Source organism: Pipistrellus hanaki, assembly GCF_964339955.1.
Source record: "Pipistrellus hanaki genome assembly, chromosome: X".
NCBI lineage: Eukaryota > Metazoa > Chordata > Mammalia > Chiroptera > Vespertilionidae > Pipistrellus > Pipistrellus hanaki.
This window is the reverse complement of record NC_140524.1, coordinates 26,717,725-26,743,448: the sequence shown is the minus strand read 5'-3', so window position 1 is coordinate 26,743,448 and position 25,724 is coordinate 26,717,725. Positions and strand designations below refer to the sequence as shown.

The following is a 25,724-nucleotide window of genomic DNA, read 5'->3' as shown; positions in this document are numbered from 1 at the left end:
GCTGCCCACCCACATAGCACAGACCTTCCGAGGTTCTGTTTGCCTAAGATCCAGCTGTTATGGGGGCAAGATGCTCCGCTTGCCTGGATGCCCTGGGTTTTATAACTTTTCTCCCCACTTCTGAAAAACAGTGGTGGAAGCCAAGGAGCACAGCTTGGACTTCTGCCTTAGGTGGTACGGAACCGTGGGGAACTTTAAGCTGGGTAGTGACAGTGCTTTGTTTTTGTTTTAATAAACTGCTAAAAAAAAAAAAATGTGTTGAAGGTGGGGCAGGTAGAGAGAGGAATAGGAAACTGCGTGAGATTCCCCCCAAGAAAAAGATGAAGGGAGAGTGGTGGGGGTTGCACAGGATTTCCTTTTACGATAGGAAGCAGATGCTGTGGCAAAGTCAGAATGGCCCGAAGGAATAGTGGTTTGGGGAGTTATGGACAGCTACAGGCATTTGGGTTTGGTTATGTGGGTGCTCACACCCCGTTGGTCCCCCGGAGAAAGGAGGCAGCTAAAAGTGGAACCCGTTTATTTCTTTTCTCAATTTTGGGTTCCTTTCCCCAGACATTTCCTGAGTCCTCTCTCTGCCCTTCTGCCCAGGTTAGGAAGATCAGAGTAGGAGGTATGGACGATGATATGAGATCTGCATCCCTGGTGGAAATCGGGGCAAAGACGGTGGCCTCTTATGAAATGACCTCCTAATCCTTTCAGTGTGGTCTAGGGCCGTGGTCCGCAAACTGCGCTCACAAGCCACATGTGGCTCTTTGGCCCCTTGAGTGTGGCTCTTGCACAAAATACCACGGCCTGGGCAAGTCTATTTTGAAGAAGTGGCCTTAGAAGCAATTTAAGTTTTAAAAAATTGGCTCTCAAAAGAAATTTCAGTCGTTGTACTGTTGGTATTTGGCTCTGTTGACTAATGAGTTTGCCGACCACTGCTCTGGGGGAAGGGCCATCTTCACCACTTACCACCTAGGTTGGTTAACCTTGGGCGAGAGCCTAATGTTTCCGAGCCTTAGTTGCTCCATCTGCCAAATGGGGCTCAATTTACCGACTAGGGAAGAGAGTCCTATTGAGTAAACATGGCTGCTGAGCTCGAAGTTAGTTCCTCCCACACACTCAGGTCATGAACCTACAGTTAATGACGTTCTTACCAGACTTCCTCTTTGGGGTGAGGGGTTGAAACGGAGGTCCTATTCAAGGGTCCAAGGGTCCCTATTCTGGGAGAAAAGAACCATCCACTGTGTCTGCATCCCTATTTGGGTGGCTGGAAGGGGTGGGGTTGGATTGGGTAGTAAACCCCTGCCCCACCCTTATTCTAATCTCCAACGGGAAAGCTCATTAGGTATTTCTCTTGTGTCCTATCCCCTAAAATGTACGCGCGCATGGTGTGTGTGTGTGTGTGTGTGTGTGTGTGTGTGTGTGTGAGGGAGGATGGGGTCTGCCTTCTTAGCTATGGAGGGCTGAGGTTGGGGGGGGGGGCGTACAGTGCTCTGGCTTTCTGCACCCCGGACGGGCCGGGCCAGGCCTCCACGTGTTCCCCTAGAACACGGATTTCCACCTGGGGACGGGGTGGGGGGCTGGCTAGCCTACAGCGTCGGGCTACTGGGCGCAGATACATCCCCGGGCTCATTTAGCGGGAGGTCGGGGCCCTCTGTTGCTAAGCCCATGTAGCGGGCTCCCTGCCCTGATCGCTTTCTGACTTTAAGGTGGAAAGCGGCGCTGCGTGAAAGTGTAGTTAAAGACAGGCTATGGAGGGGAGGGGAGCCAGGCCGGGAACACTCGCGCCCCGGCCAGGAGAGCGTGGCAACTGGGCTGTTGGGCCCGCCTCATGCTCACCTGCTCGTCAGGGAGGCTGGGGGGAGGGGGCGGGACCATGGCACAGCCAGCCAATGGGAGGAAGGCATTCCACCGATCAAGCGCTTCATTTCCCTTGGAAAGTGGAGGGAGGGGACAGGAGCCAGGGAAAGTTTGAAGCTACCCAGCCATGGAAGGCCTTGGCGGGGTGTCAGAGTCACACCGGGATAGTTGGGGGCGCAGGGTCAAGACAGAGACTAAGAGATGCCAGCTCTGACCGCCTCTGCCGGGAGCCGCAGGCCCCGCTCCTGCTGCCTCTCCCCTGGGTTCCTTGGGGCCACCAGCCCACTGTCCTCGGCTGGACAGCGCCCCCTGCTGGACTTAGGCCCCCACGTCCGGTGTGCCAGGGACAGGCTCTGGGAGGCTGCAACGGCCTGGGCCTCCCAGCCCTGGGAGCTGCCTGGAGAGGAATAAGCTCACTCGCCTCAAATCCAGCAACTTTGGAGCTGGGGGCAGTGGCATATTTAAAAATATGCGATGGGGTCAGGAAGACCTGTGCTCGTGAGAATAACTTCTTGCCCTGCCCCTCTCACTGGGCTCGACCTTTCTGTCACTCAGTCCCACTCCGGAATGAGGAAATGAGCGTGAGGCTGTCCCAGGAAGGGGCAGCAGCTAAGGGCAGGAGTTCAGAGTTGCCCACAACACCTGGAGACAGCAAGGCACAGCTGGAAGCAGCCTTGGGCTCCTTGTGGCCACAGACCCAGGCAAAGAAAGCAGATGCCTACAGTGTTACATGAGTAAAAAAAAGCTGTGGTAGCCCCCAAGTACGGGCTGTCCTCTCTCCCCTCTTGCCTGCCACAGCATAGGGCTGCAATCCCCATGGTGATATAGAGGACTCATTCATTCTTTCAATGAACATTTATTGAGCACCTACTGTGTGCCAGGCACCGTGCTAGGCGCTGGGAATACATCAGTGACTAACACACAGTCCCTGAGGAGCTCACAGTCTATTGGAGGGGAAACAAACATATAACTAAGGACCTACATGCGCTAAGTGCTACAGTAAGAGGTATATATAATACAAAGTGCTGTGGGAGCCCAAAGTGGGGAGTAATACATCAGCTGCTGGGGGCGAGAAACGAGTCTCTTGACTCCATTAACCTATCACATAGGCAGGGATGTTCTTGCCACACAACCCTCATTAAAAGAAGCCTGTCTTCTGGTTCTCCTCTAGCCCTCTCCCATAACTCTATCAGCACAGGTTAGTTTATCACATTAGCTAATTTAACGCTTTGAGTTAGGAAAGAAACTGACAGGGAAGTTTCTTTAGGGTTAGGGGACATTCAAAGTAGTAACAACTCTTGAATGTAGAGGCTGGGGGTGGGGAGGCCACGAGGGCACTGAGCCAGGGACTGCGGGCCCTGGGCAGTGGAGCACCTGGGTGAGGGCTTGTGCAAAGGGGAGGTCAGCGTTACCCACCTCACAGTTTGGTCCCCATCACTCACCAGCTCACTCAGTAACCGTTTGCTGATGCTCACTACATGCTTCTTATGTAGTGTGCCCTGCTGTGTGGGGGCTACATACCCCCGCCCCTCAGAAAGCAACACACTAATGGGGGTGATGAAATAAGTCCAGGTCCTTGAAGACTTAAGTAACAGTTTGTGATTATAACAAAGGAGATGTCACAGGCTGTTTGTGATCAGTTGCCAAAAAAGTGGAAATTGCTACGTTAAAAACAAACAAACAAACAAAAAACTGCGGGAAGGCAGCTTCCAGGAACTGAGTTTCGAAGGATGGAGAGCATTCGGTTGGTGCTAGCGGGATGGATGGAGCATTCTGGTTAAGTAGAACCAGGTAAAGCAAGAACACAGAAGTGGGAAACTTGAACACAGAAGTGGGAAACTTAAACGTGTCCAAAGGCCAGCGAGTGTATCAGTTTGGCCGGAGCAATACGTTGGGGGTGGGGGAAGCAATGTGAAAAATGGGAAGTCAGATGGGACCCGATGGTTAAGGACCTTGCTGGAAGGTCAAGGACTTGGGACCTTGTCTGAAGACAGGGCTGATGCTACGCTCAAAATGCTTTTGGAGCTACTGCCCTGAGTCTTAAAGTGTCCCCCTAACCCCTCCTCCAGGACCCCCGACTGCCTCGTAAGTCAGCAAATAAAAAGGTTAATGCCCAGCTGCCTGGAATGGATAAGAGCTTATCCTGAGTCGCACCCTGTAGGCAATGAGGAGCCCCTGAAAGCTTCCTAGCTAGAAGATCAGAATTGGCGCCCTGGCAGCTTGGAGGGGACAGGGCAGGTCACAGTGAGGCTCTGGAAGAGTCTGGGGCTGGAGGGGATTAAGCTCTGGGTAGTCTGAGGCTCTGGGAATGTGGCAGAAAGGTCCGATTTGAGAGACATATTAAATGGCACTGGACTTCAGGAGAAGTGGGAAGGGACAGGGTCAAGTGAAGGCGACCTTCAGATGGCTCTGAAATGTCAAATTTAGAAAGTCAGAAAGATGGTGGCACCATGAACAGAAATAGGCAAGACATGACAGCTTTTTTTTTCCTTTTTCTTGGAAAGGTTTTGTGTGCCTATGTGGGAGCTTTCAAAATTGACTTTTGGGAGGGGGGGTACCTTTGAGGACCTGGCAGGCATCTGGGTGGAAATGTCCAACAGACCCCTGGGCACGGGAGCCAGGAGCTGAGGAGAGACATGGGGGCTGTGGCTCTCGATGTTGGACTCATCCTCGAAATGCTGATTCAGAGCTGAGAGGATGGATGGGACCCTGGGGGACGCCTATACCGAAAGCGGTAGATCCGGAGCCAGCATTGCACAGAGAACAGGGGACAGGGGGCAGAGTTGAGGCCGGCTAGTTCGGAAGGTGACGGGAAGAAATGTGACATGCTGTGAGGGCTCACAGGGACCAAGAAATGTGAACACATTTGGTGTCACCATGAAAATATCAGTGACCTTCAGATGATGAGTTCTATGGAGTTGGTGAGTGAGAGAGGGCCACCCCTAACCCATGCAGTGTCTTTATACAAAAAAAAAAAAAAAGAAAAAAAAAAAAGAAAAGGAAAGAAAGAAACTTTCTCAAAATGCTTTACTTTCCACCATCAGGAAATTGTCATAATAAACGGATTTATTTTTTTTTTAAAAAAGGCACTTTAATGCCAAGTGCTGGAGATGTGTAATAAATACACCTGCACAACCGTATATAGTTTCCCCACCCCCCAGGGGAAAACAAGAATAAAGTGAGAGGATGAGAGCGGGCTTGGCAGTGACCGGAAGGAGAGCGAGAAGAGCAACCTGGGGAGGTAGTTAGATCGAGTGGATGGTTTTGCACCGAGGACATAGCAAAGGTCCTGAGGCACTGATTCACATTAACCAAATTCACCAGATAACAATTGTTTCCAAGGCTGACAGGTCTTAGCTTTGCCCTCCACATTTGGCAGGAGAGAGACAAGCTAATGCACAGGAGGGAGCGTGAGGAGATCCGGCCTTCGGCAGAGGAGTTGACTTTAAGAATCAGTTGCCATTTAGAAAGAGGAAAGCAGGAAGCCAGAAGCCATGGAGAGACAAAAGTGCCAAGGGGGCTCACGTCTCCTGGCTCCCGTCTCCTTGGGGAAGAAGGAATCGGGGTCAGGAGTGGAAGTTGGAGAAGAGGGGTGAAAGTCCATGTGAACATCTGCTGTAGCCACGGTGGGGGCGGGTGGGTTGGCAAACTTAACGAGATGAGTAGAAGACTGGCTGGCTGCGCGGCAGGCACATATGATCAGTGATGGAGGCAGATCCAATTGACATTGCTAACACAACTATCCCCACCATGCCTGGCGGCAGGAAAATATCTGGAGCAAAATTAATTAAGAGGGAACCCAGAATTCGGGGTGTAGGCCAGGCACAAAGCCTGGTCTTACAGCCCCGGCCCTCGGTACAGACATTCAATTAATTCAGCTCTGCCTGGGGACTCTGCTGGGTCTGACCCTGGAGGGGCACTCTACCCCCCTCTAACCTTTCAACACAGCGGTCAAGGTTCCAAGCATGCTGGCAAGTGACTGATGGGCCATGAGGCCACATCCAGGAAGAAAGCCTCAGTCTAGAGTGGGGGGCTGTTCCCCAGGGCTGAGTTCCCTCTCTTTATGCTTTTATCCCGTGTGGCCTTCTCCTGTCCTTTAGAATTGCGTTTGCTCCAATGCATACACCAATGGGAGCTCTTCTATCCAAACCTGCTCCAGCTCTGTGACATCTCTCCAGATTTGGGGGACCCAGCCTGCACCCCCATAGTCTCAGAACAAATGAGTCTTGGTTTGTACAAAGGGGACTAGGGAATGTTTTTCCTTAAAACAAATCCTCATCTCTGCGGCTGATGAGTGCGCGGAGACACATGTTCTTGAAGACCTCACGGCTTCACCCTCGTCCTCTCCAAAGAAACGAAGATACAGTCCCATAAGTACACACGAATACATACTGGGATATTCACATATGGGATAGTCACTTCCCCGCTGAGGGAACATGGATGGTGAAATACAGCCAGGCGAACATGAATCTTCCCACGAAGTTCCTGCTCCCGCCCTGGCCACCAACTTCTCAGGAGGTTATCCCTTCATCATTGCACCATCCCATTTCCCTGGCAAGAGCATATCCCCTAGTGCTCTTGAAGGCTATGGTCTGATTCCAGGAATGCTCAAACTGGGCATAGATTGATCATGTGACCTCAGGCAGAGGTGAGGGATGGGGGAGTCTGGTATATTGACATTCCACCAAAATGGAAGGGCAGGCGAGCTACTTGTTAGTCTGCTAGAGGCAGTCCATATGAAAATGCTGCTCAGCTTTGCCTGGTGGGTCACACTTCCCCAACCCTCTGTTTATATGTTGTGGGGCTCCGTTTTAATGAGCGAAGTGGGGTTGAATGGGAAGGGGGCTGGGGTTGGGGATCTAGTCAGCACGGTCCCAGATGTGGTCACACTAGGCTCAGCCATCACCAGGGACCCTGAGCCTGAGGAGAGCTCAAGTTCAGCCACCGGGGTCAGCCCAACAGTGGGGCGGCTGGGAGGAGAGAAAGTCTGGTTTCCCAGAAGACTCAGATTGTGGGAGCCCCTTGAAACCACATGGGTTGGAAGTGGCTGAAGGTGAGCCTGATCCCTCAGAAGCTCCCTCAGGGTCTCTTCAGGAACCAGCAGCCCCTCCATGGGGGCCCCAGTCACCATGCCCTGCACATATGAGTTGGGTCTCAGCGACCCATCCTTGACCCCAGGGGCTGCTGTGGCACTGGAAGTCCGGATGAAGGCAGCAATGACAGTCCCCGGGGGCTGAGAGCTGGGGCCTGCTACTCCAGCCCCTGCAACAGAGCCTGCCGTTGGATTGGTCGAACGGTTGGCCCCGGCCAGAAGTTGGGGGAGGCCACTGAGAATCAGTGGGGTCCCCGGTGCTGCCACCTGGCCCTCCTGAAAGCTGGCATTTAGGGGGAAAGAGGCCTGCAAAGTGAAGGTGTCCTTGAAGGTCGAAGCAGGTGGAACACTCTGGAGAACGAGCTGGGTTGAAGCAGTAGTACTGGCAGGAGGGCCATTGGTGAGCACTGTAGTCAGGGGGATCGTCTGCAGGGTCAAGGCCGAGGCTGACCCCACAGGGGCCACTCCTAGGTGGATGTTGCCAGGCACTGACGAAGCGCTGAGAAGAAACAGAAAACAGATTTGGTTCAGGCAGCAGGCACCTCCCAACTGGCTAGAAAGGAGGCCACAGGAGGAAAGGAGTCAAAGGTGTTTTGTTTTTGTTTCCGTTAACACTGAGTGCTTAGTCAGGGACACTAAAAATGACTGACATTCGCTATTTCTCTCTATCTTCAAAATACCCCAAGGGCTGCCTGGCCACTGTGGCTCAGTGGATGAGTGAATCAGGAGGTCAGGGTTTAATTCCCAGTCAGGGCACATGCCCGGGTTTCAGGCTCGATCCCCCGGATCCTGCAGGAGGCAGCTTATCAATGATTCTCTCTCATCACTGAGGTTACTCTCTCTTGCTCTCCTTTTCTGAAATCAATAAAAAAAAAAAAAAAAAAGAAAGAAAGAAAAGAAACAAAACAAAAATAGCCCACGAGTTGAATAAGATTAATAATTGGATCTTAGAAACAGCTCAAAGAAACTGGGCCACAGAGAGGTTATGTCACTTGCCCTAGGTCACACAGCTAATAGGAGGGACTCTCATCTAGGCTTTCTGACTCCAGAGCCCGTGTCCTCGCTGCTCCACTCTACCACCTTCTCTTCTTACAAGTGCATCTCAGTGACTCATGCCAGCGGAGTGAGAGCCACACACTAGTACACACAACTCAGACAAAGCCCAACCTTTGCAGGGAAAATTGGAAGCACTTCGCATGGGCAAGAGGTATCAAGAGCTTTCCATGTGCGCCTGAGGAAAGCAGATGGGTGTCCCTGTAACGTTCTCTGTTTGTTGCCTCCTTTTTGGAGTGGAGGAGGCTTAGGGAGAGAGGCCCAGATGTGGAGGCCCCTGCTGGTTGTTTGGGGAGCCCTCTGGGGTAACAGGAATAGCCCCAGCTGGTGACACATGTCCCCCTGGTCAAGAGCTGTCTTTGCCATCACTTTAGTGTGTGAGCTCAGGCAAATTGCTTTTCCTTTCTTGACCAAGTGCCCTACTGGCTTCTCAGGGGTCCTGCCAGGGTCCCATGAAGCTAGACCCACAGCAGAGCTTTGCAAGAAGTTGAAAACTGCTCCCCACAGCACAAGGAACTATGGAAAGACTCATGACAATGTGGGTGCCCTTACCTCACAGCTTTGGTGAGTTTGGCCTGGCCCTCTGGTGGAGAGACCAGCACGGTGGAGGTAGTGGGAATCTCCTCATCTGGAGACAGGCCCAATTCCAGACTTGCAGATGACTGCAGACAGACCTGCTGAACCTTCGGCTTCTCCCAGGGAGGGCTGCCCTTGCCCTGGGGAGCGGCTCTGGATGAGACCCTGGAGCTGGCTCGCCGGGTAGTGCTGGTGGAGGTGGAGGCCTTAGGGGATGCCTCTGCCACTTCGCTTTTCTCGTCCTCGTCTTCAATCACCACTAAATCCTTGGGCATCTCTTTAAACTGGTACACCAGCCTCTGCCCTTCCACTTTGGCAAGGATGCCCCTTTGGTAGTAATATCTGGGGGAAAGGGTTGAGGAGTTAGCCAGGGGCATACCACCCTCAGGGCAGGGCAAACATGAGGAGGAGCCTGGCCAGGAAGCAGATGGGAGCTCAAGGACAAGGGTAGTTGGAAGGCCAACACTTGGATTTGGAAGAATTTTATGACATTTCTGAGATCTCCTGAGGACGCAACGTGTCCATAAAAAGGGGTTTCAAATGCCAACCTCCATCCTGTGTTGGAGCAGAGGACAGGGGGTGAGTGAAGAACAAGAGAGGATGGATGGATGATGTGAGGTTCAGCAGTTTTCCAGTCTGAGACACCAGCTGTGGGTAACTCTGGTCCGTCTCCCTAGATCTCTGGCTTGAAGAATGTGAAGGAATACCTTGACCTAGCTGGTTTGGCTCAGTGGATAGAGCATCAGCCTGCTCTATCCTGGAGGGTCCTGGGCTTGATTCTGATCAAGGGCACATGCCCGGGTTGCAGGCTCGATCCCGTGTGGGGCCTGCAGGAGGCAGCCAATCAATGATTCTCTCTCATCATTGATGTTTCTTATCTCTCTCCCTCTCCCTTCCTCTCTGAAAATCAATAAAAATACTTTTTTTTTTTTAAAAGGAAGACCTTCTTGCCCTAGTTGGTTTGGCTCAGTGGATAGAGCGTCAGCCTGCGGACTCAAGGGTCTCAGGTTCAATTCTGGTCAAGGGCATATACCTTGGTTGCGGGCAGATCCCCAGTAGGGGATGTGCAGGAGGCATCTGATCGATGTTTCTCTCTCATTGATGTTTCTAGCTCTCTATCCCTCTCCCTTCCTCTCTGTAAAAAAAAAATCAATAAAATATATATATTTTTTTAAAATTAAAAATCCTATATAATAAAAGGCTAATATGCAAATCAACCAAATGGGGGGATGACTGGGTCGCTATTATGCACACTGGCAACCAGGGGGCAGACGCTCAATGCAGTTGCTGCCCCCTGGTGGTCAGTGTGCCAGAAGCTGGTCTCATAGCTGGTGAATGCAGCAGCGGAGGTGGGCCTAAGCTGGCAGTTGGACGTTTCCGAGGGTTCCCGGATGGCAAGAGGGCTCAGGCCGGGCTTAGAGACCCCCTGAGTGCAAGAATTTCGTGCACCAGGCCTCTAGTAAATAAATAAAAGGAAGAATTTCTTGGGGATGGGATGCCATAAAATGCTCTTCTAACAAGAAAGAAAAGGCTAGGACAGAGCTGCAAGAGGAAGGAATTGTTCCTTCCAGAGGGGGCCTGGGAGTGGCTTAGGGCAAGCAGATGGGAACATTAGGAAACCCTATAGCAAGAGGGCCTCCTTGCACATGAGGAAGAGCGTTGTAATTCTTCCAGGGCAGGGACCTCCTACCTTAGAGCCCTCCCCATTGTCTCATAATTCATGTCAGGCTTGTTCTTCTGCTTCCCCCAGAGCTTTGACACAGCTTTGGAGTCCACCAGCTTGAAGATGCCTTTCTCTCTCTGGGTCCACTTGATGTACTTGGGGCAGGTGTTCCTGTCTTGCAGAAGTGCCAGGAGGAACTCCCACAAATAGATGGTGTTGCCTGAAAAGGACTAGGTGGTGAGGGGTGGCCCAGGCACCCAGGCTCCCTTTCCACCCCTGCTCCCCTGACTCCCAGCCATACCTTTGCCATCCTTCGATTTCTTCCGAATGGGGATGCTGGGGTCAGTGACAGGCGAGGTACTGCGGTTGCCCTTTGTCTTCCGGACTGAGGAGAAGGGGAGAGCAGGGTGAGGCTGAGACCATGGCAAGTGCTGCAGGCCAGGCTCCCAAGAGGGAGGGCCTGGAGCTTATCAAGTTGGGTGTGACAAGGCAGACAAGGGAGAGCCCAGGATCTTTCTCCTTGGCCACAGCTCCCAGTATGTGCACCTGCCCAATGGGCCACCCTCATTTTCAGGCCCCAGAACAGCATTACAATGTGGGGCAATGAGTCACCTTTAGATCAGAATCCACCTAGGCTAAGTTTTAAAATGAAAAGGCAGCCTAAAGGTGTGACTGTTCTGCAGGTGAGTACACCACTGGGGTTTTGGTTGCCATGATGACGAGGCAGTCTCAACCAGCCATCACCCAAGTAAATCAATAACACAGGGCTTGGGAAAGCCCAAAGTCCTCTCCCATATATGGTCTTGGCTGCATGAGCTCTCAGAAGGAAGATAAGAACACAAAGCACACAGCAGAGGCCCCCAGGGGGCCAGGGACTGGCCATGGGGGCCAGGCCTGGTGTTTGAACACCCAGCCTGGGATCTTATGCATTGGGATCATCGGCACTTCTGGAAGAGTTTACATCTATGCTGGGCAGACAGGAATGGGCTGGGAGATGTCAGGCTATGGGAGGACCAGGTTTTACTTTATGTAAAGGAGGCCTTTCCATCCACCACTGCCATACCAGTGAGCTGACTTCTTAATGTGTCTGTGGGCCTCCACACATTCTGCCCCTCTCTTACCACCCACTCCTTGAAGTCCCTCTCTCTCTCTCTCTCTCTCTCTCTCTCTCTCTCTCACACACACACACACACACACACACACACACACACACAACTTTCTCTCTCTCTTACTTCTCTTCTTTGATTTCCCAGTCTTCTTGGCACTTTCCTCTTTGGAGACCTGCTCCTCCAGGGACTGCCCCTCCTGGTCACCAGTGTTACCAGCGCTGTTCAGGGCATTGGGCTCAGAGACAGGAAACAGGTAGTTGGGCAGAGTGGCGGCTGGCGCAGGGTCTGAGTCCGGAAGCATTTCGGAGGTGCTGACTACAAAAGAAAGGCCAGTGCAGGGTAGGAGCGTGCTCTCCCAGCGCTCCAGAGAAGGATGGGCTCCCGGGGAAAGAGCAGAGGTGCTGTTCCCCTGAGCCCCAAACACGGGAGACACCTGAAAATACCTCATGGATCTCACACCATGAGGAGAACAAACATCTGTAGACCTGTGAGCATGAACCAGCCCCAATGACGGCTGCCACATTTTGAGCCCACTGCTGTTGGGAAGTTCCAGGCGACTCCCAGGATAAAGGGCCACCTTGACTTAGTCATTGACTTATTTTTACAACTGAAGGGGGCCTTAGAAACCCGTTAGCCCGATTCCTCTGCTTTCCTGATGAGGAAACTGAGACTCACACATGGCAGGGCACATGCCCAAGGTCACAGTAAGATGATGCCTGGTACATGTAGCCACTCTGTAACCGTCTGTTGAATCCTGAGTGAATATTAGTGACAGAGTCGGGATCAGAAATGCTGGGACTCTTAACATGCAGCTTCAGGGCTTTCTTTCTCATGGTGTCTCCCAGAGCCCCCTGTGGAGTCAGGGGAAATGCCTGAGGGAGTCCTGGAGGAAAAGCCTCCCTTGGGGGCCTTCTGGGGAGGGATGGCCAACCTCCAATATCAGGAAAGGAATGAGAAGGTACCGAACCCTGTACGTTATAAAATAAGCCACACCCTGCTTAGTCTTCCTCGGAGCCCAGCAAGAGAGTGGGGGGGTGGGCACCTGAAAAGTGACCCTGGCCAATAGTACTCAACCGTAAAAAGCAAGTAGATTCTGACACAGGCTACAACATGGGCAGGCCTTGAGGACATTCTGCTCAGTGAAATAATCCAGTAGTGCCTGGCTGGCGTGGTTCAGTGGTTGAGCGTCAACCTATGAACCAGGAGGTCACGGTTCAATTCTTGGTCAGGGCACATGCCTGGGCTGTGGGCTCAATCCCTGGTAGAAGTCATGCAGGAGGCAGCGGATCAATGGTTCTCTCTCATCACTGATGTTCTATCTCTCCCTCTCCCTTCCTCTGAAGTAAATAAAAATATATTTTTTTAAAAGAAAGAAGCCAGTCTCTGAAAGACAAATACTATAAAATCCCACTTATCTGAAGTACCTAGACTATTCAAATTCATAGACAGAGAGTAGAATGGTAGTTGCCAGGGGCTGGGGGGAGGAAGAGGGGGAGTTGTTTAATGGGTAGAAAGTTTCCGGTTTTCAAGGTGAAGAGTTCTGGAGATGGATGGTGATGATGGCTGCACAACAATACAAAGGAACATAATACCAGTGAGCAGTACACTGAAAAATGGCTAAGGTCATCAATTTTATGTATATTTTATCACAATTTAAAAATTGGGGGAGCCCTAGCTGGCTTGGCTCAGTGGATAGAGCGTCGGCCTTCAGACTGAAGGGTCCCAGGTTCAATTTCTGTCAAGGGCACATACCTCAGTTGTAGACTTGATCCCTGGCCTGGGTTTGGGAGTGGTCATGAGGCAACCAATCCATGTGTCTCTCTCACACAAATGTTTATTTCTCTCTGTGACTTTTCCCCTCCCTTCCACTCTCTAAAATCAATGGAAAAATAGCCTCTGGTAAAAAAGGAAAAATATCCTGTGGAGAGGATCATCAACAATAAAATGGGGAGGGTCACCCTGGCCACCTTTCCTTGTCGGTGGTGCCCTCCAGCCCCCTCCCATTCCAGTCACAGCTCAAGAGTAAGTTTATGTGTATGTTGTTGGGGGTCGGTACATATGCCTGCATCCACATGTGTCTGAGAATCCAACACATGGACATGATCTTTTAATTGATTTATTTTCTGTTTTGTTTTTAGTTCTCACCGAATATATTTTTCCATTGATTTTTAGAGAGAGTAGAAGAGAGAGGGAAAGACAGAGAGAAACATCAATGTGGGAGAAACACATCAATTCATTGCCTCCTGCATGCACCCTGACCAGGGCCCGTCCCAGGGAGGAGCCTGCAACCGAGCTACATGCCCTTGACCAGAATTGAACCCGGGACCCTTCGGTCTGCAGGTTGACGCTCTATCCACTGAGGCAAACCAGCTAGGGCTAGATGTGATCTTTTTAAATACCATTTGTGTTGCCTTGAGTAAAGGCACCAAGGTTCATACTTACAGATCTGCTTCTCATCCAGGATGTTGTTGGGAGACTCAACATTGAGCAAGACTTCAGTGGTTGACATGGTTTGTGAGGTTGCTTCATTTTCATCTGGTTTCAGGTTCCATGATAAGGAGGGAGAAAAAAAGTTCTCTTAGGTACAAGATCGGGGGTACAGCTATAACCAGGGCCAGCCCAGAGAATAGTGAAAAGGAGCCAAAGGATAGCCGGAGAGGGACCGTGCACCTCCCAGCCTAGTCCTCCACCTTCTCTCTACACCCACCCCAGCTATCTCCACTCCTAACTGTCCTCCTCCATCTCAAAAGATCATGAATCCACCTAGCTAGCATGGCTCAGTGGTTGAGCATCAACCTATGAACCAGGAGGTCACGGTTCAATTCCTGGTTCAGGGCACATGCCTGGGTTACAGACTCAATCCCCATTAGGGGGTGTGCAGGAGGCAGTTGATCAATGGTTCTCTCTCATCACTGATGTTTCTATCTCTCCCTCCCTTCCTCTCTGAAATGGATAAAAAATGTGTGTTTTTTTAAAGATCATGAATCTAGCCGAAACCAGTTTGGCTCAGTGGATAGAGCGTCGCCCTGCGGACCAAAAGGTCCCAGGTTCAATTCCGATCAAGGGCATGTACCTTGGTTGCGGGCACATCCCCAGTGGGGGGTGTGCAAGAGGCAGCTGATCGATGATTCTCTCCCATCGATATTTCTAACTATCTGTCCCTCTCTGTCCCTCTCTCTTCCTCTCTGTAAAAAAATCAATAAAATATATTTTTAAAAATTCATGAATCTATTTACATGACTTCCTCCTCTATGAAGTTGTACTACCTTTTGTTTGTCTTAACTGCCCCATCTAATTTCCAACTGTTGGGAGCCTTGCCTTTGCTGTATGTGTCACTATAAGCCATTGTGTGTGGGCTACTGTTCCCTGAAGACAGACCCCTTTGTCCTCCACAAATTCCCTGCCCAGGAAGGGGACAGACCTGCCACCATGAAACTGCCCTCCAGTATCTGATCCTGTGTCATGCACAAGGTCCTGTCCGTTATGATGCCGTTGTGACCGTCTTCTAGCTCCAGTCCTGAATACAGATGCAGTAATTCGGGGTAGGGTACCTGCTCCACGATCACAGCGGGGAATACTGAGGGGTCTTCCAGCTGTGGAGAAGAGAGAGATCTGGTTCACGACCCACTCACCTCTTCCAGGAAGCCCTCCTACTAGAATCTGGCCCTTCTTGCAATTCCGAATTCTTAGAACCTTCAAGAGCCGTCCTTTGTATTAGACGACATTGCTTTGGGTCTGACCTCACTAGATGATGAATTTTTAATTAATAGCAATGGGCTGGCTCTGTACCACCTGCATTCAACCAAAGGCAGACAGCTTTCATTGGCTCTAGTTATAGGTTAATCCAAGGATTAGTCAATGGCAAGGACGAGAGGCTCTATGTATAGTCAGGTGAAGGACTCAGCCTATAGTCAGGGTTGGGTACCCAGGGTTAGGGGCTCAGATTGTGGACATCTTAGGGCTCAGTCTGTGGCAATGAAGATGAAAGAACAGAGGCATTAGGAAGAAAGGTAAGGGCTCAGTCAATTTCCAGTTTGATTCAATGGGCGCATGGGGACATTGTTCATGTTAAGGGGGGACCAAGAGAAGGAGGGACAGGTTTTTGGAGAAATATAAGGTGGGAAGTGTCTGAATATGGTTAGCTTGAGGTACCCTAGAGATATTTAAAATGGAGATCCCTCTCAGGGAGTAAAAAATATGTGTCCAAGAACTCAACAGGGTTGTCGCTAAATCCCTTGGAGTGGACAAAAATGATCAGGATGAGAATTTGACCCCTGGAAGACATAGGTGTTCTAAAACCAAACAAATCTAAATAAAAAAGGAGTGTGATCGCAACTGTTTGGTGTTTGTTGTTGTTTTTGCAACTGTGGTTTGTTTGTTTTTTTTAATTATGTTTGGAAGGAAATATACCAGAATGTTCATAATGATTATATTTAAGTTGTGGGACTTTGGATGGTTTTCCCCCCATTCTTTATAATTTTCTGTATTTTTCAAATTTTCTTTCATGGGACTATTAGTTAATTCTTTCTTCATGGAAAAAGAATGAGAATACTCAGTTCTGCCTAATGTGTCTGAAGGTTCCAGAAGAACAAAAGTTAATAAAATGCTTTTTGGTTTGGCTACTGGGCAGTCACCCAGGCTAATCCAGCTTCAGGAGAGTGCTGGAGTCCCAAGGCACATTACAATGGATCGCAGAGAGGACAGAGTGAGGCAGGCAGTGGGGTGTAGTGACTAAGGCCATAAAGTTAAGAGCTGTCTGTCCAATATGGTAGTCACTAGCCACAGGTGACTATTTAAATATAAATGCAAAATTTTCAAGATAAAAGATCAGTTCTTCAGTTGTGCTGGCCATAGTTCAAGTGCTCCATAGCCATATGGGACTAGTGGCCCCATACTGAATAACACAAATATAGAATACTTCTAGCATCTCAGAATATTCTATTGGATTGTGCTGGTCTAGAGCCAGACTGCCTGGGTATGAAACCAAGCTCTACTACTTACTAGCAGGGTGACCTTGGGCAAGTTACCTAGCTTTTCTGTGCATTGGTTTCCTCATTTATAAAATTTGGATGATCATATTATTGACCCCAAAGGTTATCTAAACAAATCAATATGCCTAAAGCACTTAGAACAAGGAATGGTGTAGGTTCTCATTGTTTTATGTATCAGGAGCTTCTAGGAGACTGGCAACATTTTATTTCTCAACCTGAGTGGTGAGTTCATGGGTGTTTATTTTATAGTTATTCTTTAAATAGATATACACATATGTATGTGATTTATGCACCTTTTTGTATTCTTGATACAAACATTTTTTGCAATAAATGCAGGAAATATTTTTCCTGCCCAGCTGGTGTAGCTCAGTAGTTGAGTGTTGACCTATGAACAAGATCATGATTGGATTCCCAGTAAGGCACATGCCTGGGTTGTGGGCTCCGTTCCCAGTGTGGGCCATGAAGGAGGCAGCTGATCAATGATTCTCTCTCAATAAAACTATACTATTTAATAAAGAGAGAATATGCTAATTGACCTTCATGCCGTCACAAAGATGGCAGTTCCCACAGCCAATAAGGAGGGAATATGCTAATTGACTGCCCCGCCCTCAAAGAGGGCAGTGCCCACAGCCACAAGATGGCGGCACCCAGTCCCCTCAGCCTTGCTGGGGGGCAGGCGCATGGCAAGGCCGGGCCAACCCCCAGGCAGACCTGCCTTTGGAGTCCCCCAGTCCCCTCAGCCCCCAGCTGCCCAGGGCCATCCCAAGGCATAGGAAAGCCTACAATGGTAGCTGTCCAGCTGCCTAGAGCCGGCCTGAGGTGCAGGCAAGCCTTGGATGGCAGCTGCCCGAGGCTCAGGTAACCAGGGCTGGCCAAGGCTTGCACTGCTGGCTGCAGCAGCAGCAGAGGTATGATGGGGCGTTGCCTTCCCCTGATCTCTGCTCACCTCCCACCCCTAAGGGCTCCCTTACTGTGAGAGGGGGCAGGCCAGGCTGAGGGACCCTCCTATGCACTGGGCCTCTAGTATTTTAAAAGATTGTTTCCTAAAATTAGTGAGAGAAAGGAGGTGAGAAAGTAAACAGAGAGGGTGGAGCCTACGCTGGGGAGAAGAAAGGCACAAAGAAGGTGGTATTTTGAAGGAAGTGGGCAGAAGACAGGCATGTGAGGTTTCTTTTAGGATTGGGGAGACCTGCCTATGTTATAAGTTGAGAAGGAAGGTCTGGGAGATCTGAAATATATAAAGAGAAAGAGAGGAGTTGATCAATGGTTTGAGGGAAGCAGGAGAAAGGAGAGTAAGTACAGGGCCAGGATTACTCTTGGAAGGGACAGGGACACTTCTTTCTCCCAGGCCAGTGAAAAGGAAATAAGAACAGTGATGTTGCCGAAACCGGTTTGGCTCAGTGGATGGAGTGTCGGCCTGTGGACTGAGGGGTCCCAGGTTCGATTCCGGTCAAGGGCATGTACACTGGTTGCTGGCACATCCCCAGTGAGGGGTGTGCAGGAGGCAGCTGGTCGATGTTTCTCTCTCATCGATGTTTCTAGCTCTCTATCCCTCTCCTTCCTCTCTGTAAAAAAAAATCAATAAAATATATTTTCAAAAAAAAGAAGAACAGTGATGTTGTCACCCCTAACTGGTTTGGCTCAGTGGATAGAGCATCGGCCTGCGGACTGAAGGGTCCCAAGTTTGATTCCAGTCAAAGACACATGCCTGTGGGGGGCATGTAAGAGGCAGCCGATCAATGATTCTCATCATTGATGTGCTTATCTTTCTCTCCCTCTCCCCTTCTCTCTAAAATCAATAAAAATATATATTAAAAAAAAGAACAGTGAATTTGTCAACAAAATGGGGTAATGGAAGGAAACCAAGAGCTTCCTTGGCTTTGAGCTTCTCTGTGGATTGGAGGAGAATCTGTCTGCTGAGGGTGCAGGGGCTTGTGTGGGGCTGGAAGGTATGGTGTTGGGAGTGTCTATGAACAGCCCCTATGAAGAACAGAAACAGCTGCTGATCAGACTAGAAACAAGTAAAAAATGACTTGTAGTATTGAGAACCCAGGTAAGGTTAGAGTTTCTTGCTTTCTCCTCTAGGCACTTCAGGGTTGTTCAATAAAACTGAGCAGCTTGCCGAAACCGGTTTGGCTCAGTGGATAGAGCATCGGCCTGGGGACTGAAAGGTCCCAGGTTCGATTCTGGTCAAGGACATGTACCTTGGTTGTGGGCACATCCCCAGTAGGGGGTGTGCAAGAGGCAGCTGATCGGTGATTCTCTCTCATCGATGTTTCTAACTCTCTATCCCTCTCTCTTCCTCTCTGTTAAAAATCAATAAAATATATATATTTTTAAAAACTGAGCAACTTGGATAAGGCCCCACTGGACAGAAAGTTTAATATGCTAAAAGTCCACTAGGGGGCAGCCTTTTGTAGTTAGCTAGAGATTGCACAAAGTTCTCCATCTTCACAAGGATTTAGGATAGAGGGCATCAGAATTAGGCTGAGGTGCCCTTAGAGGTGATCCAGGTGGCTATCCCCGTGGTGAAGATGGGGAGATGGCAGCCAGATACAGTAGGGGACAGGCTTTGCATAGGTACACTGAGGCCAAACTAGGATCAGAGCCCAGGACTCCTGGCTCCTACTCTTCCATTCCTTCCATTGTAGCTGGCTGCCAGTGTGTGAAAAGAGGTGAGTGTATGGTGGCGAGTGTGCCAGGACACTATCTGATAGGTACAGCTAAATGTCCGGAAAACGGTTTAACCCCCCTGCGGGGCAAGGTACAGAATGGTGGGGACTCGGGTGCCAGAAGTCTGTCCTATTTTCCAACTTCCTGCAACCTTAAGATTCCACTTCCAGTGTATCCTGAATTTTAAATCGAGGCTGAAAAGATGGTTATGGAAGAAGGGTTCATCAACCAGGCTTGAGCCGTGAGCCTGGAGATGCCAGGGGTTGGACTCTGCCCTGCGGTTCCAGCTGGCAGTGCTCACTCCTGCTATGTGGTTGTCCCAGCAACTTTGTCACTGTGACCCTGGGGTGACGGGAAGTGGCTGAAAAAGCATAGGCAGGTCAGTTCACAGCTGTGCATACGGCACACGTTGCTGACCTGCCAACAGCTCAGCTGGTGTACTTAGCAGCTGCTTGGCTGACTTAGTGACTGCATGCGCCCTGTAATTGCACGTGGGCAACCAGCTCGCCAAATGACCACCCCATGGTTACTGACTGGCTTCATGAGTGGCTAGCTGGCACAGTCTGGCTGACAAGCGGGCCTAGTGCCCTGAACCTAGTAGGTGCTTGATCAATATTTGCTGACTGGCTAGCCGGCCAACCAGCTGGCGCGCTGGCTGTCTGGCTGCCTGTCTGTGTCTATCTGATCATCTGCACTGGCTGACCGGGCTCCGTGCTCCGGGGGCTGTACCTGGTGTATATCATCCATCCCGTTGCTTGCAAACTCGAAGATCAGGTCACTGGGCTGCAGGGTTATAGCCATGCTGTTCTCTCAACGCTGACAGCAGAATCCGCAGGGCCCTCTGGAGCCGCGGGGTTTTCTTGACGAAGAGATGCTGCTCAGGTACCTTGGAGCTTAGAGCCTCCACTCAAGCCGCAGGAGAATAGAGGTGTAGAGAGCTGGAGGACGTGGTGGCCTAAGCCAAGTTCAAGGCTGCATGCTGGGCTGGGCCGACCGCAGGAGTGACCTAGAGAGAAGGGAGAGGTGGGGGCACTGAATAAATCACCTTCCTTGAGTTCCGTTCCCAGGGTGGACTGCCAGGAGGGGATGGCTAAGGGGGAAGGAGAAGAAGGGGGAAGGAGAAGAAAGGAGGCAGGTAATAGAAGAGGGGGAAGGAAGGTAACTGAGTCACCTCCAGTGGGAAGTGGCCAAGCCTCAGTGCCCATCTAAGTCACCAGCATTTGCACCTGAGCGGGCCCTGACGTATGGCAGCCTCCCTCCCTCCCCTCCCCCACTCCTCTGGAGGTGACAGAGAGAGGGACTTTGATCGCTCTCCACCCTGCACATTAGTCCCCAGGGTGTGGCCACAGGGAAAACCAGGGCTTTGTGGCTGGGGCGATGGCATGAAAAAGGCCAAAAATTCCTTTGGCTCAGGAAAGACTCCCGTGCGAGGGGTGTGGGTCAGGACACATGGGTGTAAAGGGTGCTCTTCCAGATGCTGCCTGACTCAGTTTACCTTGGGAGTGGAGGTCGCTTAGCTCTGAAGGTCAGAATCTACAGAGGAAGAAGTGTCTTGCTGTGAGGTTTGTATAGTTCGCCTGACCCTGCTTGTGGGGATGGGACTCAGACATGGCCATGCCTCCAAAGAGCCTGGGGACAGGGACAGCTGGGCCCCAAGATCTGCCCACTCATCACCACTCCACCACCACCCCGATAGCCTCTGTGCTGGCTGTGGGCTTGCGTTCTTGGTTCAGCTTTGCTTTCAGTTTCAAGACTGAACTGTCACCCTGGGAACTTGTGAGGAGAGCCCTGGCTGGAGGAGGGGCCCGAAGAACCTGGCCCAACCTCCAGGGCCGGTTCGGGGGGCCCTCCCTTTCCAGGAAATCTGTCTGCTGTAGTTTGCACGTCTCTCCTCTCCTTGAATGCCTCACAATCTGTACCTCAGGCATTCACATGGCACCAGGGCCTCCAATTGTTTCCTGTGCTTGCTATGCTTGTGCTTGCTGTCTGCGGTCCCACCCAGGCCTGCCTTTTAGAGGCTCGCTCCTGCTCCCAAGTCCCTCCTGTCCATCTGCGCTGCTCCGCCAGACCCGAACAGTTAGGCTTCTCCACTTGCAGGGGCTACATCTCTGGCCCTCAGTGTTCTGTTTTTAGTGACATTAGTGTGTGCGTGTGCTGGGTCTAAAACAGCCTGGTTCAACCATGAGCTGGGGCCACGCACCATAGCGGGAATGACTCCTTTGGCAGTGCCAAGGATGGCAAAACCTTCTCCTGAAAGGAAAGAAATGAGGAACTTCAGAGAGGGGCAAAGGGGAGGAAAGGGTGGGGGACCACGGATGACCTCCCTGATGACAGCTCTCCCCCACAGGAGACACCCAGGCCTCTCCCACTTCCTTTCCGTTAGCCCACAGGGCTGGCTCCGCCTTCTCCCCACCCCCAGGCTCATCCCCACACCTTTTCACCCCCCCAAAAAAAGACTCTGAGAAGTCACTCAACTCAAGCCGTCAGGTTTACGTTTCCCTTTGGGTGCACGAGAGACTGGTGCCTGTCAGTTTGAGCTTCACCCCTTCCTCTCCCCACCACCCCCACCAGGTCCTGTACGTGACCAGTCTCCTGAGGCCCGAGAAGCCTCCCAGGGCCATTTATGCTTGAAAGGTCTGTCTCCCCCACCCAGAGTGCCCAAGGCCCACATTCCGCAGCTCCAGGCCTCCCACAGGCCAGGCCGGCTGTCTGTCCCCAGGAAGCATTCTCAAACTAATCAAATGAAAGGCTATCACTTTCACCTAATCCCACTTTGTCTAAACACGAAACTTCTGAAACTCCTGTGTCTGATCCCCCCCTCCCTTCCCCGCTAAGGGCCTGAGGCCTCCCCACCGAAGTGGGCCTTCAGGTTTGCTCATCCCTTTGGCTTCTCTTCACGTTTGCCAGCTCAATGCCCCTTATCTCAGCCTGTGGAACCTCTGTGTGCCTTCCTTACAACCCCGTTAGTCAGTGGCTTCCTTGAAGGCGGGAACCACTGTGTTGATCATCGATGAAACCTTAGCAGCCTTGCACTGTGCTTGGCATGGAGCAGACACTCAATTCTTGTTTGTGGAATGAATGAATGAATGAATGAACGAACGAATGGTACTGGTCATTCCGTACAAGTGAGCTGTGTTTTCTGGGCAATAAAATATATCTGTTTGTGCACTGGGTGTGGTGTGAGTGTCACCCTCTGGCTTACATAAGAATGAGAGGAATGTGTGCACTCTGTATGTATAATATCTGTATATTTTTACATTGTCATTTACAACAAGAGTTGGCTGCATGTGTGCAAACATGGTAGATATGTATGTGTGCAGGGCATGCGCATGTGTCCTAACTGTGGGGACATGTGGGTGAGAACTGTGTCAAAGGCCATCAGGACAGCAAGCTCAGTCATCAGGGGGGTGAGCTGCTACCACCACTACCCCCTATGCTTTCCAGGGAGAGAATATCTGCAGAATATGTATGTGGCCATGGGTTCTTGGGGTGAGCCCCCTAAGGTCCACTCCACTAGGGAGGAGGTGGGAGAGGGGACGCAGCACAAGGAGGGGAGGTTTGAAATAAAAGAGACTAATCCAGCCGAAACCGGTTTGGCTCAGTGGTAGAGCGTCGGTCTGCAGACTGAAAGGTCCCAGGTTCGATTCCGGTCAGGGGCATGTACGTTGGTTGCAGGCACATCCCCGGTTTGGGGTGTGCAAGAGGCAGCTGGTCGATGTTCTTCTCTCATTGACGTTTCTAGCTCTCTATCTCTCTCCCTTCCTCTCTGTAAAAAATCAATAAAATATATATATATATATATATATATATATATATATATATATATATATATATATATATATTTAAAGAGAGAGACTAATCCAGTTGTCTCCCTTGTGTCCAGATGTCCAAGTCTCTAAATCAAAGACTTGGTCGGTACAGATCCCGCTGGCCCAGGCCTGTGAGTATTGGGAGGCCGCACACATCACCCACAGCTCATACCGGTGTCTCCTTCCGCCTGAGCTCCAGCCTGAAGCCGAAGTGAAGGGTGTAGGGGGCAAGCAGCTGCCCCATTTGGCCTACTCTGTTGGCCGAGGCTAAAATCACTCTCCCCCGACCCCCACCACCGTGGAACCTTCCAGTCCAGAAACTCTCATTTCTCTCCCCTTAGATGTTTGAGGATTTGAAAGTGAGAGGTGGAGAGGGGCTCATTTGCATGCTCGCTCACTCTCCCCGGCAGAGGCCTGAACCGCCTCCCCAAGTCCCTCAAAATAACCTCCCTCTCCCAGGAACCTGAAACCAAAGAAGCCACCACCACAGAAGGCCCGCCCTGCTGGAGACCAGAGAGGCCCACACCGGGGGCTCCCTTCACCAGGGTCCTCAGAGAGGCACCGAGACACTGAGATGCAGATTCAACGGATCAGAGCCCTGGGCACTGTCTTGCCAGCGAGTAAGGGGCTAGGGGGGTGCATAGAGGCACTTAACTCAAGGAATTGAGGCACCCGGGAACCCTTAGTAACCGGTGGTGAATTCCCCCCACCCCGCCCCGTCACTGTTTCAGTCGATTCAGCTCCCAGGGTGTTAAGAGCTCCACCCCCTTGACTCCCTTGGAGGCCACTGCAGGATCCCTGGCTCCCAGGGCCCGTCCTGCTTAGGCTAAAAGCAAAGCCTCTGTGAGAGCCCATGGCCCTGGGCGCTGCGTGGGAGTGTGTGAGCCACCGGAGGGAGGGCGCCCAAGGCTCAGGCCTGCAAAGGCACACCTCTGGCTCTCTGTGGTTCTGACTGTATTTCAAAACCAAAATAGCAAAATAGAAGTGGTTTGGGCCGCTCCTGCGTCACCACAACTGCGCAGCGGTACAGACGTAAAAGACCCTTTCTGGGCCTGTCACTGGGCCACGTCAAGCAGAGCTCAGCACCCACCCATCTGGGCCTCCTCCACAGGAAACGGCCCCTCTGTGAAAGCCACGTCCACAGTCTCCGTGGAGCGAGTTTAAATCTACCCCCGTTCAGCCGAGCCAATGGCTCTCACCGAACCGCTAGCAACACCCGTGGCATTTTCACACACGCCAGGAAACATGGGGGCCAGATGGTCAGCCGGGCCACAAAGCAGACTTCTCCTCCAGCTCCTTGTCCCCTCCGAGCCAGCTCTCGCTCCTAAAAATTCCCGGTCCTCCATGAAACCTTTCTGGAATTCTCTGGAAAGGAAGTGACAATTTCCTTCATGCCATTTCCCACTGCCTCAGCACTCCTCCCCAACAACCACAAACAAAATGGAAACTACTCCAGGAACAGCTGTACCCTCCACTGAAAAACAGCACCCTCCCAGTAGTCATCCAGCAACGAATTTGCATGCTGTATCACATGACCAGGGGCACATATTTAAGAGACGGAGGGCCAGAGTCAGGGATCTGATCTCTAGCCCTGGATGGAGGGGAGGTAACCCTTCCCCAGGGTTCCCGCACGGCCTTGACTCACATAGCCAGCTGAACTCTCCCTTTTTTTAAAATATATTTTTACAGAGAGGAAGAGAGAGGGATAGAGAGTTAGAAACATTGATGAGAGAGAATCATTGATCAGCTGCCTCTTGCACACCCCCTACTGGGGATGTGCCCTCAACCAAGGTACATGCCTTTGACCAGAATCGAACCTGGGACCTTTCAGTCCACAGGCCGAGGCTCTATCCACTGAGCCAAACCGGTTTCGGCTGAACTCTCCTTGAGCAAATGCCCAGCGAAGGGGCCTGAGCCACAGCTATTTTGTCAGCTCCTTCTCCTCTTTTCCTTCCCTTCCACCACCGCCTACGTTTGAGATGAAATCAGGAAGAGGGAGAGAGAAAAATGTTTTGCAAGCTCTGTTGGTTGGGGTTTCTCTGTGCTTATTTATAAGAAACCCAGTTTCCGTCCTTGACCCTCGGTCACTGCCTGCTCCCAGCGTAGGGCTTGTGACAACTCTGGTGGTGAGGCGGACCCGGAGCCCTTTCTCAGCTCGTTTTGTCCCTACCTTCCCGGGCCCTAAGCTGTCCCAGGGGAGGAGCAGTTAGGGCTGCAGGAGGTAGCAGACCACGGGTAGAGAGATGTCCCCTGATCTTTCTCAAGGACATCCAGCAGCCTGCCCACACTATGTGGTGTGCCCTGCCCAGGTTGAGGGAGGAGCACAGAAGCCTTCTCCTGGCTGCATTTCCCCCCGCCCCCCAATGTGTGACACTGGAAAAGTCAGCCATCTTTCTGTGGTATCTTGTCATCCTTAGAGTGGGTGAGGGCTGAAAGTAATTCAGGCTTAGCAGATGCTCGCCAGGAAGTCTCGGGTGAATGAAGATGGTGGTGGGAAAGCACTTTGAAAATTTTAAAAAAACACTCATCCGGGATGATGAGTTTCAGGGGACCGTCTGAAAGCCAGGGGGAACTGGGCACCCCATGAAGCCCCCCAGAAGTCCCCCCATTGGCTCCAGCACACAGACAGGATGGGGCTGGAGGCTTCTAGTTGTTGGTGTGGAAAGGGGCTGGCTCTTCGCCTGCATTGGGGGCCCCACAGGGAGGGGCAGGCTGCTGCGGTTGGAGGAATGCTCCGAGTTCCCCGTCCTTACCACCTTCACCCCACCCCAGCCCTCTGGGTTGTGGTTATGTGGCAAGAAGAGCACAGAAGCCCAATAGGGGAGGAGGGGCCGGGGGAGGGTGACTGACAAAGGGAACCTATTTCCCCAGCTGCCTCGACTGCCAGGGGCTTTGCCTGAGACAGCCCAAAGA

The 25,724-nt window shown here is 51.4% G+C and overlaps 1 protein-coding gene across 2 annotated transcripts in view; it reads right to left on the bottom strand.

Moving 5' to 3' along the window:
- Positions 1–2,784: 2,784 nt before the first annotated feature.
- Positions 2,785–25,724, bottom strand: part of ELF4 (E74 like ETS transcription factor 4) — a 49,857-nt gene continuing 26,917 nt past the window's right edge. For both annotated transcript variants that reach the window (XM_084870720.1, XM_084870719.1), the window contains exons 2-9: positions 19,732–20,008; positions 14,760–14,931; positions 13,781–13,873; positions 11,462–11,653; positions 10,531–10,614; positions 10,257–10,449; positions 8,543–8,908; positions 2,785–7,436 (exon numbers count right to left, since the gene is read on the bottom strand). In XM_084870720.1, the coding sequence (XP_084726846.1) occupies positions 6,635–7,436; positions 8,543–8,908; positions 10,257–10,449; positions 10,531–10,614; positions 11,462–11,653; positions 13,781–13,873; positions 14,760–14,931; positions 19,732–19,803 (1,974 nt within the window). In that variant the 5' untranslated portion in view covers positions 19,804–20,008 and the 3' untranslated portion in view covers positions 2,785–6,634. The remainder of the gene's footprint in view (positions 7,437–8,542; positions 8,909–10,256; positions 10,450–10,530; positions 10,615–11,461; positions 11,654–13,780; positions 13,874–14,759; positions 14,932–19,731; positions 20,009–25,724) is intronic.